At 47.5% G+C, this 15000-nt stretch overlaps 1 protein-coding gene across 1 annotated transcript in view; it reads right to left on the bottom strand.

Moving 5' to 3' along the window:
- LOC121683679 (T-lymphoma invasion and metastasis-inducing protein 1-like) overlaps positions 1-15000 on the bottom strand; it is a 53966-nt gene that overhangs the window by 10010 nt on the left and 28956 nt on the right. The window contains 9 exon segments of the mRNA XM_042063415.1: positions 1-81; positions 7847-7947; positions 8725-8937; positions 11032-11118; positions 11458-11539; positions 12262-12366; positions 12725-12895; positions 13747-13821; positions 14341-14487. The exon segment at positions 1-81 is cut by the window's left edge and continues 117 nt beyond it. Coding sequence (XP_041919349.1) covers positions 1-81; positions 7847-7947; positions 8725-8937; positions 11032-11118; positions 11458-11539; positions 12262-12366; positions 12725-12895; positions 13747-13821; positions 14341-14487 — 1062 coding nt within the window.

Here is a 15000-nt window from a genome sequence, read left to right as displayed (position 1 = left end):
GCTGGGCGAGGAGGAGGTGGCACATTCGGATGGGTTCATGTCATGGAGACTGCGGCAGAAGGCGGCGACCTGCTCCGTGCTCTGCAAATGATGAAGGGAGAGAGACAAAGATGAGGGAGAGAGATCAGGAGAGAAAGCATGAAAGCAAGGAAGATGACGGGATAGAAGGTAACAGAGAGATGGGGAGAGAGAACGAGAGAGAGAAAGAGTTGTCGGTGCGAGTTCGTCATCACTCTTTCATGCCAGCAGATGCGACAAGAGGAGAGGAGAGAGAAGAGAGGCGCAGAAACAAGAGAAGAGGAGTGAGATTAATTAGGACAGTGGCATCTGCTCAGAGGAGTCGGACCTCCCTGTCAGCGAAAAAACTGGAGGTGACTTACTGTATCGCGGCACCCAACACCCGCTCCCTCGCTCTCCTCTGTTCTGTTCTGTTCTGTTCTCACTCTCCTCTGCGTCTGCTTGATGAGGATTAATAAGCCAAGCTGCTAATGACAGAGCTCCTCTGGCATCGGGACGGGGAGCGCTCTGAGGGAGTTCTCAGCCAAAACCATTTGCACTCATTTCTTCTATTCTGAGCTTCTGACAAATCACTCACTCTCTCTCTCTCTTTCTCGCTCTCTCTCTCCCTCTCTTTTGCTCTCTCTTGTCAGTCTCGTTATCTCCTTTCCTCCCTCCCTCCCTCCCTTCTTCCACTGCCGTGTGTTTTACTCAACTCTGTCAGCTGGGAGGTATATTGATCTGTCCGTCCTTCTTCTCGCCCAGTTCCAAATCAAAACATGAGTACCTGTCCATACCAATGGGTTGCCTTGGAAACAGAGCGGAAGCAATGGATAGATCTGTGGCTGATTTCTGAGCATCAGCTGTCAGAACAGTATACTGCCTGACCAGAGGGGTGTGGGGAGGTGAGGAGGTGGTGGTGGTGGGTAGGGGGTTTGCTTTGAAGCCAACTTTGCCTGGTGTTGTGATGGTTCACCCGGAAACAGGCTGTGGGCCAGTTCCTGAAAGATGCTTTCCAGTTCTTTGGGAAGCTCAGACTTTGCCCCCCTGCAGTTAGAAACAGTTAAAGACTTCAGTAGTCAGACTCATGTCCCACAACATTAAAAGGTAGTAAACAATGACTAAGTTCTGATGTATCCTGCAGTTCAGTAAACAAGGAGGAGAAATATCAGATTGTGCATATGACGTGAACACTATTAAATGTGTTAAAATGTGTTAAATGAGGCAATATGCTAACAGCGAAAATGCTAGTTTTTAAAACTGTCATGATTGACTGGTTTATTTAGCAAACCACCATACCGGAATCACCTTACTGAATATATGACAAACACCAAGTGTGTCCAATCAGTGGATTCAGCAGTCTTCAAAAAGATGATAAAAAAAAGTCACATTTCTCCAGCAATCCTTCCCCACAGAAACTTCAAAATCAAAGCGAGAAGCAGCCATCTCTTTGCTCTCGCTCTGTCCTTCGTCACTGCTTTCTCTAACGCCCTGAGCAAAGTCAGAGACAAAGTCTTAGGGAAGAGGGAGAGCGAGAAAGCGAGGGAGAGAGAGAGGGAAAAAGAAGGGATCACATAAAGACGGACTCAGATCAAGGTAACAGTATCCATCCTACACAAACAGCCTATAAATAGATCACAGAGCTAGCCTGCCTGCCTGCCTGTCTGTTTTTCTTTCTTAGCCGAGGAGTCAGATTGAAATGCCCAATTTCACTCTACAAAAACACAGGCAGCAGCTGCAGTGATAACAACGAAGGAAGAAGAAAAAGCCTGAAACCGCTTGAATGGCTGCCAGCCCACTTCATCACATTAAAAGTGAAAAAGCCTTTAGCCCCGACTTTTTCGACTAAGTAATGAACAATACACTAACGGGCACCTTCCCGTTTGCATTCATCTCGGGTTCAAACAACATGTTGTTCGTCCAAGGCCTTGTTCTTCATTATGAAAAAAAACATCCATGAAGAGTTTTACAGGAAGTGAAAAGAATAGATTTTTGTTGACACCAGTAATAATGCTGCAGAATGCAGTGCAACTTGTCAAAGTAGCTGACAGTCAGCACTGTAGAGAATGGTTTATCTGAAACGTTCCTAACAAGGACACTGAATGCATTGAAAACATTGTTGCTCTCTGTGGACATCAGCCGCACACAGTGACAAAAACAAAGATCCGATTTGGAAGACGGTGATAAGACTGATATGCCAGCGCCTAGGGGAGGAGCGGGGGACACTTGATTTCCACCAGTTACACAATCAATCGCCCAAAGCATAAAGAATGAATATAGATTCATGAGTCTGTTGCTTGCACACACACAAACATACACAAACACACACACACACACACACACACATACACACACACACAAACAAATAAATTGAAATACTCACACACGCAGAGACACTCAGGCAAGCACTTGCACACACATCTACATACAAATATATATGCATCTGCATGCATATATGCGCGTGCACAAACATGAAACACAGACATTTTGTAACACTGTATCACACCTCACACACTGAATTCCTGGCAGAATATGTGAGGCGAGAGTGATTCCATGCTTCTGTTTGCAGCAGACTATATATTTGCAGAGACATTGATCTCAGTTGACCTGATGGTGTAACAAACACATGACTGACAGATAAGGTTCGCTGACCAGTGTGCTGCAAGTAGTGCTATGCCTTACTGTAGCCTAGCATCACAAACACAAACATAAACATAAACACACACACACACATCTAGCATCACAAACACAAAAACACACACTAAAGCAGTACAACTTGGACCACTGACAGAGACAACAAAAACAAAGCGAAACGAGATTCAAGGCTAAACAGTTCAGCACGCGAGAAAAGGAGGGACAGTAAGAAACAGAGAGAGAGAGAGAGAGAGAGAGAAAGACAGAGAGAGAGAGAGAGAGAGAGAGCGCTCACCAAGTGCAGCATGTCATAGATGGACTCAGATGAGCGCTTGCTGTGCCTGCTTCTCTTCAGGACGGACATGGCTGACTAACTACAGGTACGTACGGACGGAAGAAGACTAAAGAGTGTGCGTGTGCGTGTGCGTGTGTGTGTGTGTGTGTGTGTGTGTGTGAAAGAGAGTGAGGGAGAGAGTGAGAGAGAGTAGAGGAAGACAGAAAAGGAAGAATAGGACAGGATTCAAAAGATAAAGAGGAAGAAGAATCAGCAGAGATTGATGTGGCGGCGTGAGAGAGAGAGAGAGAGAGAGAATGAGAGATAGAGAAAAATAAATAAAGAGAAGCTGCCGTCTCCACTTTGTGTCACGGAGGAAGGAAAGCAAAAGGAAAACAAAAAAAGGAAATCAAGCAGCCAGCAGTCGTGACAAGGTACAGCAGCCAGCAGAAGTGGCTAAGCCTCTCGGTTTCTCTCTCTTTCTCTTCCACTCTGTCTCTATCTCTCTCTCTCTCTCTCTCTCTCTCTCTCTCTCTCTCTTCGCCCACAACCACTTCCAAACCATCCAACTCCCCTCCTTCGTCTTCAGATGGGCTGAGAAGCTATCGCTATCGCTCTCTCCCTCCCTTGCTGCCTCTCTCCTTCCCTCCCTCTCTCCCTCTCTCCTCTCACTGGCTGAGGGGTGGCTAGGTCCCGAGAACAGAGCGTGGGGGTGGCACACAGTCCAGCAGCGACTGTAAACAAGGCATGAGAGAGAGAGAGAGAGAGAGAGAGAGTGACGGAGAGAGGGAGAGGGATGGAGAGAGAAAGAGAAGGAGATAATGACAGGCAGGGACCACAAACACACAAAAGGGATGAGGAGGCAAGGGATGATGAAAGTGGAAGAGAGCGAAAGCAGAGGGAAACAGGGTGCGGAAGGAGGGAGAGGAAAGAGCATAGTACAAGAGAAATAGAGAGAGAGAGGGGGGGGGGGGGAGCAGGGATGGAGTCTCTGCTTTCCTCTTTCCCCTCCCCTCAACTCTCCAGTGCTGCTGCTGTGTGCCAGTGGCCGGGGTGAGGCACTCTGCAGTGGAATATCAATGCAGCCTTTGGAGGAGAGAGGTGAGAGAGGAAGAGGGAGGAGGAGGAAAAGAAAGAAAGAAAGAGGGAAGAGGAGCAAAGAGAGAGAGGGAGGGAAGAGAAGAGGAGAGAGAGAAAGCGAGAGGGAGGGGAGAGAAGAGAGAGAGGGGAGAGGAGAGAGAGAGGGAGGGAAGAGAAGAGGAGAGAGAAGGAGCAAGAGGGAGGGGAGAGAAGAGAGAGAGAGGGAAGAGGAGAGAGAGGGAGGGAAGAGAAGAGGAGAGAGAAGGAGCAAGAGGGAGGGGAGAGAAGAGAGAGAGAGAGGGAAGAGGAGAGAGAGAGGGAGGGAAGAGAAGAGGAGAGAGAAGGAGCAAGAGGGAGGGGAGAGAAGAGAGAGAGAGAGGGAAGAGGAGAGAGAGAGGGAGGGAAGAGAAGAGGAGAGAGAAGGAGCAAGAGGGAGGGGAGAGAAGAGAGAGAGAGAGGGAAGAGGAGAGAGAGAGGGAGGGAAGAGAAGAAGTGTGAGAGGCTGCAGTAGAGGTGTGGTGGGGAGGGCTTGTGGAGATGGAGTGGAGTGAAGTGGGTCTGCAGAGTGCGCTGTAAGCCCATGCCAAGAAAAAAAGCAATAACCTCAAAACAGAGAACTTGGGACATGAGACTGGCATAAACAACAGCTGGGCAGCGCATTGGACGCAAAGCCACCGCTTCCTGCTTTTTATGCTGCTCTCCAAAACACTCCCCCCTTACCCAACCTCACAGCCCGTTGTCTCCCACAAACCCTTCCCAGGGCATTTGAAGTGTGATCACATGCTTCAGGCGAGCTTTCCCGAGCAGGTTGCTCATGCTGTCAAAATCTCCTTCCGTGCTACTGCTCAATACCGCGCAAACGTGGGCTCATCTGGAGTGTGTGTGTGTGTGTGTGTGTGTGAGGGGATTCAGACCGGCGTCTGCCGGACGGGAAGCCTCCGACTGTGGGAGTGAGGCCGTAAGCTTTGAGTTGACCGCTTTGAGCTGGAGGAATGCGTCCTCCAGACTGCCTGGGTTCTGTCCAGCATCCAAGCCTTCTACAGTGAGGATTCATGCCACTAAGTGCCCTTGACAGCGAGGTTGTAAGGGTCATGCGTGGTTTGGATACTAAGCACACTGTGTGAAGTATGCATGGTGTGCATAGGAGGAGCACTTGCAGAGGGATCCCAGCAACTGACCAAGTGAGATTCACCGCGCTGTCGTTTCCCCATTCAATGAAAACACAGACTTACACTAACTAAATTTAGCTGCTAAGGCTAGATTAAATCCTGCTGACAAGCCTTTTCCTGTTTTCTCACAAGTTCTGATGTAAGTCTAATATTCCTTTTCAATAGTTCTTTCTGCAAAGATAGCAAATATTCCCAAGCCAGCCACAAAGGCATTCAAAGAGTGCTCTAAATCTTATTCTGATTCCACAAGTTGAGGTCACATTTACATGGATAAGTTGAGAGGACACACACACACATGCGCACACACACACACACACACACACACACACACACACACACACAGTATGTCAAAACAAAAAAACAAATGAGTACTTCCCATCACCAGTAGACCCATTTTGACTTGCAGCATTTTTTCTGGCATGATGGCATTCAGGGATTACAGCCTTCCTAAAAAAGCCATAACCGCACACACACACACACACGCACACACACACACACACACACACACACACACACACACACACACACACACACACACACACACACACACACACACACACACACACACACACACATATACACACACACACACAGGGGGAGAGAGCTGACAGGACAGCTTTGAAGGCGTAATAAGCTCTTCACTGACTTCTCACTCACCAGTTTATTAGTGCATTTGTCTGGTCCAACATGTGCATTACTCACTTCTTACACAATCCACCGAGCCGCCCGACAGTGGCTCAGCTCTGGCTCCCCTCTGGCCCTGATCCGTGCTGGAACACCTGACTCTAGTCAGCAACTTTTCAGGAAAACTACACGTCGCCGGCTTAACTCCTGTCAGTGCATAGGTGCACATGGAGACAATGGAATGAGGAAATCTCTGACAACCATAATCTCCAGCAACGGCACCAGCCTTTGGTGTTCAGCGAGGGCTTTCTACGAGCATTCATGAGACAGATCCAGGCCAGGTCTGGCCCAAAACCCCTAAGCAGGGGTTGATGTGTTTCTGTCAAAAGACTACATGTTGGCTTGTAACACGGCACCTTTTCTGAAGTTTTGAACAGGGGGTCATCTAAAGCCTGGTGTCCAAAAAACTGTCTCAGGCAGCACATGGAGTAGCTGTCATGTTTGCTAAGCCTGTAAAACGATCTCTCTCCAAGAGCCTACAGCGGTGACAAAACAACACATTTCCAAAATAAACATGTCGCAAACACTTCGGCTTCTTAAAATGGAGCAGTACACAGCTGAGGGTGAAATATTTTTGTCTTGTCCTGTAACAAAGCCAAATTCAGTCTTATCTCTCCTCCACCTTAGCTGTGCTTTTATTTAATGCGTGTAGGGCGCTACGGAGCTGGGGCAAGCCTCCCACCCCAGGCCTGATTGGGAATTCTACACGAGACTCTGGCTGCTCTCCATGTCTCTGACACAACCTGACACAAAAGGCAGAGACAGCAGGTCTGTGGATGAAAGCGAGGGCGTAGTGTATGCTAGTAATCATTCCTCTCCTATCCCCCCTCCAACCCCTACCCACCCCACCTCACCCCAGGAAGGTCCCGTCTGCCCAACGTCGGGCCCCCAGACCCGGGGTTGACGGACTGCCAGTGGCTGGGAGGCTTTCTACGAGCATTCATGAGACAGATCCATCCGGCCTTCGCCAGCTGTAATCTCGTTACAGCTCGCACATTGGTCCTCCAAGGGCCTTGTCATAGACGGAGAGGAGAGATCTGTCATCCCCCATATTATCTGCAAACCACCAAATATGCCATCTTACTATCTCTAAACCCTGTGGTTCTCAATCGCAACTTCAGTTCAGACGTACATGTATTAGAGTCTATTTTTCTTTAGATATTTAAATTTGCCTAAGCTTTTCCACACATTTGGCTTTCTGTGTGATGTTTTATGATCTGTTGAAACCTCACACCTCAAGTGTGGATTTAATAGAATGCATTTACTGAAGAAAAAACCAAAACACAATTGCTAGACTCTTTTCAATGCAGATGCTGTACATATTTCATTAGTCGTCTCTGGGTGGTTCTGAATGTTGCTTTAGTGTCCGTTGGGGTCAGAGCACATCTCCCATCTCCCAAACGATCTTAATTGCCACGCATTATCAACCAATTAGCAGACGGGCTTAATCAAAAGGGGGGGCAAGTGTTCACTATTTCTGCTGACAGCTTCAAACTCGGTAATTACCCTGCTCTCTTCTTCCCCTTCCTCGGTTTCCATATTCAGCACACAGAGACAGATGCACGGCGAAGATTTCAAAGAGTCGCTTTCGCAACATGTGCCCTTGGTCTCAGGCACCTGCCAACGCCTGAGTCTGCTGAGCGTCTCAGTCTCAGGAGATGAGACGGAGCGAGCGATGTGCACTGTGCTCCGAGATGCCCGGAAAGAGAGAGTGTAAACATGAGACGCTCCACTCGGCGGTGCCAATTGCCAACATGCGCCTGGCAGATGGCGCAGTACCGGGTGGGCAGAGCAGAGAGTGGCGAAGGGAAGGCGGGGTGAGGCGGCGCTGGTGGCACCCAAGACCCTGAGAGAAACCCGCGACCTGGAATCAGTCCAAGCTTGGGACTCGGATTCGTTCATTCCAAACACCGCTGTGGGTAGTCCCAGGCAATACAATTTCGTGGCATGTGTGGTTTTATATTCTCTTTTTCTTTTGTCAAGGCAAATGTGCCTTGGAATTCCGTACCTTTCCAAAGTCGTCGGATTCGCTGAAGATCTCGGAGTCGTCATCCAGGCTGTCTCCGGAGGTCTCCAGAATAAGGCCGACTCCATCGTCAAGGATTTCCTCTGTGAGAGGAGAACAAAAAGAAACGAGTGAGAAAATATTGAGCCATGATTTTTTAAATCCCTCTTCAAATAGCCCAGAAGACCCCGTAAACCAGGGCTATCAACTCAACTCTGCAACAGTGTTCCAAGCTGCTTTTAACATATAAATCAATTTACCCAATATTAAAACAAGGGGTCAATTTACTGATGTAGGAGTGATATAAAATGTTTTGGAAGGCATATACAACTCAATTCAGCAGAGATGGCAGATAACAAACACTCTCTTAAACCTATAATTTAGAATATAATCTAAATGGCTACAGGATGTCTGGGCAGAGCTTGTCAAGTGGGAGAGCTTTCGCTCAGATTTACATCTGTCTTCCAACCACAAAATTGATGGTTATTATGATAATCAACCAATATGACATGCTGTGTCAAATGTAGGGATCTGTAGATTTAGATGTTAAAGAGAGAGATCCCACACAGACTCACTGTGACGACAGTGGCAGCTCTCAGAAAGGGTCCTCAGATACCAGCCCCAAACAATTTATTCCACATATTGGCATCACAATTTATCACCATACGATATTCTCATCTTTATCCACACCATGAGAAGCTCTTCTCCCTTCTTCATGAGAAATCCTAATCAGTAGGCATCCTCATCACTTCTAACACTGTTAGCCAGTAAAGTAACCTTTTTGTGTGGTGTCACACAGTCTCAGTGAGCAGCCTTTTTTTCTATGCACCCCTTAGACCAGCCCCCTCTCTCTCTCTCTCTCCCCATGGCAGCCCACTCACCCTGGCTCTGGGAGAAGATGTCGGTGCAGAGCTCGTCGGCGGCGTCCGAGCGGCGTGGCGGCAGGTAGCAGAGCTGCCGGCGCTCCACGGGTGGCAGAGCGCTGACAGTCAGGGCCAGTGAGGCCTGCGAGAAGGCCACCTTCATGTCGGCGAAGGTCAGGCTGCTAGAGGGCTTCCCGTTCAGCTGCAGGATCTCATCTCCCGCGTTCAGACCTGCAGCAGCAGAGGACCAGGGGAAAATATATATGAAGACCCGTCATAGGTCAAGGTCATACGCAGCACAAAGCATAGCAAGCATAGTCTAACAAGCATTATTTATAAATAAACACTCTTTCAGCAAGTAGTTATGTTTCAACAGACCAGAACAGTCTTGAAATTGGATTTCACAATGAGTGTATGAGTCGTTTTACGCCACAGTTTTTGAGGACAAACAGCCCTATAAAGAGATGCAGAACTGACAAGAAAAAAAAAACACTTACTCGAAGGCATACCTTTAGTTTCCTTTCAAGGTCTAAATAAAATGTGGTAATAATGCAAAGTGTGCACTTTGTGAGTTGTCACAACCTGCTAGCACAGCCCTCAATAAAACCACCTCTGCGACCTCTGTGATGTTGTGACTGCGATAAACCAGTCCCGTCCTAAGAAATAACACTTACTGATATGGAAATCAATATAACACTGCTTTGCAGCTTAGGTGCAACATTAAACTCTTACAGTTACACTAACCTTTTCAATGCATGGTGAAACTATACTCGACTAGTTGCTATGTCAATTGTAAACCATTAAAACAGGACAGCAGGTTATGTGTACATTTGCAAAGCAAATGAAGGCATTTTGAAGGTCAAATGGAGGTGAAATGTGTCAGAGGAGTGACAGGAGAGGAAGGGAAGCCGGCAGTGCTTGACTGGAAATGGAATAGCAGCTGATTAATTTCTCTCTTTTTGTTCTTCCTCTTTCTTGGCCTCTCTCTTTCTCCCTATCTCTCTTTTTCTTATTAATCTTTCATCAAACCCACTATTCCCCCTTCGCTTCGGGGGGCGATCGTCAAATCTTTCTCATCAGTCAGAATGGCAGAGAGGTCTGTGCATCAATTCTAACCCAATTAGAACGCCGTCAGACACCAAAGCAAAAGCATCACCAGGAACGTAACCTTGCACTGAACCCCCCATCCCCCCCCCCCACACACACACACACACATGCCACTGAAGTAGCCTGCCTTCTGCCACGCTACCACTCACATCAAAGCAGAACCCACACAGGCAGCTCTGTCACATCCACTGTATAGTAACATATAGGTCGTATGCGCCAATGCCCATGGGCACCTTCGTCCACCCTGTGTCCCTTTGACAGATGGGACTGACCCATTTCTTCGAGCACCTCTGTGAAATGTCAAGCATGCTGATGATGGCATCCTTCTTGCTTGGCGGCCAACCGTACTGCCAAGCGTCGGCGCACATCAAATTTGCGGATTTGGAAGCTCTGCCGATATGAGACAGACAGATAGCGGCAAAGCCGACGGCTCGCCTTGCATGCACGACGAGCGCATCGGGAGAGCGCGTCCGACAGCGCTAGGCCCAGCCCAGCAAATGGCCGGCCTGCACAGCCGCATCAGTGGCATTAGACCGTTAAAGCAGACCACTCGCCGGGCCACTCCAGCATCATCACAGCATCACACGCTGCCTGGATGGCGGAACACTGGCTTCTCCTGAGGTGTCTCCCTCTCTCCTCAGCCCCTCTCTCTCTCCCTCTCTCCCTCCCTCTCTCTGTTTCTCTTTGTCTCTCCTTCCGCGGCTCCAGCCTCCACAGTTCAGCATTAGTCACTGCGCCTTTCTAATTCCAGACTCCGGGAAGGCGCTGCAGGGGCGCGGAGCTCCGCTCGGCTCAACTCGGCTCAGCTGTTGCGTAACACGGAGCCGGGAAGGCGGGCGGGCGAGCAGGCAGCAGGCAGCCGCACGGCTAACAGGGGGGGGGGGGGGGGGGGGGTTGCCGCCTAATAGATAGAGAGCCTGGTAGTGACTACTGCTGCGCTTTACAATTAGATACAACAGATAGAAGAGGGAAATAGAGAGAAAGAGAGAGAGAGAGAGAGGGAGAGAGAGAGAGAGAGAGAGAGATGGAGGGAGGGAGACTGTAAAAGGCTAATGAAGAATGAAGTAAAGGCCTTATACTGCATACGCTTGTCCACACAGAGAGGGGAATGAAGAGGATGAGAGAGAGAGAGAGAGAGAGAGAGATAGAGAGAGAGAGAGAAAAGAGTGAGTGTTCATTCAAAGGAGGCTAATTAGACAGAAGGGAGAGGTAATAAACCTTTGGCGAATGCTAATCCTCCCGCCCTCACATCAGTGATATAGAGCTGCTGTACGCCATCCTCCTCCACCACAGAAATCGAGAAACCTGGAGAGAGAGAGAGACAGAGAGGGAGAAAGAGAGAGAGAGAGATATATGGAAGTGAAATGTGAAAAAAGTATAGGGGGCAGAGGTTAGTAATTGGGGTTGAGGAAATGGAGGGATAGAGAGAATGATAAGGGAAGACAGGAGCAGTGAAAAAAAGAGTATTATCATTATTAGAAATTGTACTATATTCTTCATTGAGGAGACCAAACGCATGATATTTATACACATATACTGTGAATACTTGCATAATATATAAATATTTGAATTTGATGTTTTATGATAATCAAAAGGAATGTAGTGAAATAGAAATACAAAGTCATATATTAATGTGGATCTCACCATAGCCAATCATGCAGGACTCATCACGGTCAAACTGCACAACCTTCTTGATTTTAGAGCAAAGCTCAATCTCTTTGTAGAGCTGTGGATAGATATAGGAAAGCATTCAATGCTAATTCATTCACGCTGCAACCAGAAAGTAAGACTAATTTATATTCTAGTGAGGGGGCTTCTGACAGTCTGAACCAAGCCTTTGATTTCTTTGCATTTAAAACATGCAAACTGCTTAGATAAACAGAGTCTCTGAGCCAGAAAGAACAGAATGTTTTGGGTCCGCAGTCTGCAACGCAGCAAGGAGAAGCCTGAGCTACTGGAGCAAGCATTAAAGCTATAAAGCAATAAACGGCAAATAGCTCCAGTTGAACTACCACAGTCTGCTTTATTTTACTAATTAAAACAGCACAAGATGAGCCCTAAAGAGACCATATGGAACTAACTGGGTTTTTAAAAAAAAAAAAAAACTGGTTAACAGTCAGCTCACAGATCAGTTAATAGGCCGTGTAAATGGCTCGTAAAGCAGACTGAAAGACTGCTTAGTCACAGCACCGGAGGTTAAAACGTGTCTTCAGAACGAGACTTGCGCCTTCGCTCTTAAGAGATGTAAGTGATGTAAGCGACCAAACGTGTTGGCAAGACGCTCGTTAGCCCAGAATAAAGAGGAGAGAGCTCTGGGCGTGTGAAAACGCCGCTCGCAGCTCAAAGCTGACAGTTAAAAATTGGGTTAAGGAGCTCGGCAGGGGGGAAGGGAAGCATCTGAGAGCTCAGTCCGGTCGGTTTTCCCAAATAACACGGCCGTCCACTTACCAGGTCGTACACGTCCTCCTCGGGCTTGGGGATGTAGAACTGCACTTGGTTCTCGATTAAAAACTTCAGACGCAGATAATGCTTGGTGGCATCCAGCTGGTGGGCCTGTGGTGATGAGAGAAAGAGATGTAGTGGGAAAGTTCTAGGAGTTTTATCATCCGAACTTCCATCGAACCAGTAGGATATGAATTAAGAATTACAACATTTCAAAAACATGCAATCATAGTCATAGCGGCATATCATATGTCAATTTCTAAGATTAAGAGGGGGGAAGCATGCATTTTAAAGTTCTCTGATCCTCAAAGTAGCCTAATGTGAAACTTTTAAACTCTTCCCTTGCTTACAGCAAGTAGTCAGCTTTTAATTTCCATTTCATGTTAGCTTAAAGCAAACCGTGTTTAAACAGCCTGCTATAACGTTCGGGCAGTTCTGGTAGCTGGCTTCAGCTTGCTGGTCGTATTACCTTGCAGATGGACTCGAGGGCATCCAGTGCGGATTCGCCCGGCTGGATGATGGCTAACACCGGCTGGTCATTTGGCAGGCAGACCCAGGAGGGCGTGAGGTGGTCCGAAGCCCAGATGTCATGCTCCGTGTTGTGCCGGGGAAGGCTCTTCACGGGAGCCTCGTCATCCTTCTGCGGGGTAAAAAGAGATGAGAGAAAAGAGATTCATCAGATTAGACTTCAGTCTATTTCATCATGTCTTTAGTTCTGACTTTTATATTTCATGATAGAATAATGTGTAAATTAATGTGTAATGCACTCTTTAGATTATGATCTAGTATCTATACCTTTAGTGCTTTCAAATTCCTGAATGGCCAATCCTGAAACTACCTTATGCCTTATGGTCTATTTAATGGGTTGGGAAACTCAACCGGCGTATATGGCTCTTTTTTTTAACTCTCTGACATTTTATTGCCACAAAGGAAACTATAATTTGCAAAATATGCCCAATAAATGCCATGACATTTATAGCCAGCCTCTGGGTAGCCTATGGGGCAATGGGACACAGCGGTGGGATTTCTGTAGCCTTTTTCTTGGGTTTCATGTTACAAGAATATTTCTCTCCCTTTTCTAATCAAGAGGCTGCACGGTGGTGAAGTTATTCATGATGATTTGTCATGCATGTTACAACTGAGAACAATAACTATTCCAAAATGGCGACGCGCCTATGTGGTCCATTCAATCTATCCTCATCACTAAGCTAACCACAACAGCAGTTAAGTCTGAAATAGATCTGTCTCTGGTCTGGCACGGAGGGAACCAGAGCCACACCAGATCAGGGCCAGATTTGGATCACTTTTAGGGGAAAACCACTTCCTGGATGCCAACAAAACCCCAGTTCCATTCATCCAGAGCTCGGGTGTCTGCCCCTTGTTCAGAGCAGCTATTTCTGCTGCTGGAGCCGGCTCTGCCCTGCTCCGGTGATGGATGCCTGGATGACTGTTTTACGGGCGAAGCAGGGTGATTGATCGCCTCCCACTTACCGCGGCCTCCTGCACTGCGTCCTCAAACATGCCGTCCAGAGGCTTCTTGGCTGGCTCGTCTCCATCCGCAAACACCTGCCAAAGGGAAGAGAGATAAATATACAGCGGCCTGCAGAAATATCTGAGCTTCCCTCCACACAGTCTGTGGGCAACTCAGGCCCGCACCAGTTACGTCAAAATAAAGAAGAACATCTCAACTTGTGGCAGAGCACAAGACATATTCTTGGTTTTTTACATGAATTGTCCCATCATGCAAGTTATTTTTTGGATTGTGAAAATGTCTTGTGTGACCTGTTAGAGGTTTTAGTAAATCACAGCCTCTGAGTGAAATCTTAATGGGCCAACAACGCATAACTGGGAAATAAATGTGAATATGTCAAAGTCACGACAGGGAAAACGTACTGAAATGTTTACTGAAACACCTCTGGCTTAACTGTGGCCAGATTTCTTGCATGACCATATGGAAATCAAAGCTGTCCCAGACAAGATGCCCATTGAGCATGAGCAGCAGCAGCAGACCTGGTTGATGCTGGGGTGTGCTTTGGGAAATAAATGTGAATATATCAAGATGCCCATTGAGCAGCAGCAGCAGACCTGGTTGATGCTGGGGTGTGCTTTGGTCTTCTTCTTGGACGTGGCGTCCAGGCCCCAGAGGGAGGAGAAGCGGCTCTTGCGCTTGCTGGCCGAGCGTGACATGGCGTGCGTGCGCCTCCTCACCCCGCTCTCCGTGCGAGCAGCCACCTGCAGTTACCCAAAAGAACACATCAGAACTGAAAATGTAGCCACTGGCCCCGGGGGGATGGGCATAAGAAAGGATGTCTTGTTTGGTTTCTTAGACATTTCTCGTGTGAAATACTAGAATATAATTAAGTTTGTGACAGCAGAAGGGTCGTTTTTGTCCATATGAAGAAGCCTGTGTTTGTGAACCAATTAGAAATTGTTCGCGAATGAAAGGGTTGTCAGTAGAACTTTGCATGGATTCTCTAATTGTAGAGTTCGCATCCAAAGTCGAAGCACTTGGGAGCTGGATGTTCTGAAGCGTTTTAATTTTGTTAGCCCGGCGTAACACGCATTACATGAGGGGTGTTTGCAGTCTCAATGGCTCTTCCAGCCATGAAGAAGCCTTATGATGAAAAGATGAAAAAAAAAACCACTGTTGCGAGACAAACTTAATTATAATCGAATTATAAAACATCTTCAATCAGCTGGGACATCACGCATTCATGCCGCTCCAAATGGCAGAAATTAAAGCAG

Source organism: Alosa sapidissima, chromosome 15 (assembly GCF_018492685.1).
Source record: "Alosa sapidissima isolate fAloSap1 chromosome 15, fAloSap1.pri, whole genome shotgun sequence".
In the NCBI taxonomy this organism is placed as follows: Eukaryota; Metazoa; Chordata; class Actinopteri; order Clupeiformes; family Clupeidae; genus Alosa; species Alosa sapidissima.
The sequence above is the reverse complement of the archived record's forward strand: the minus strand, read 5'-3'. Positions and strand labels throughout refer to the sequence as shown.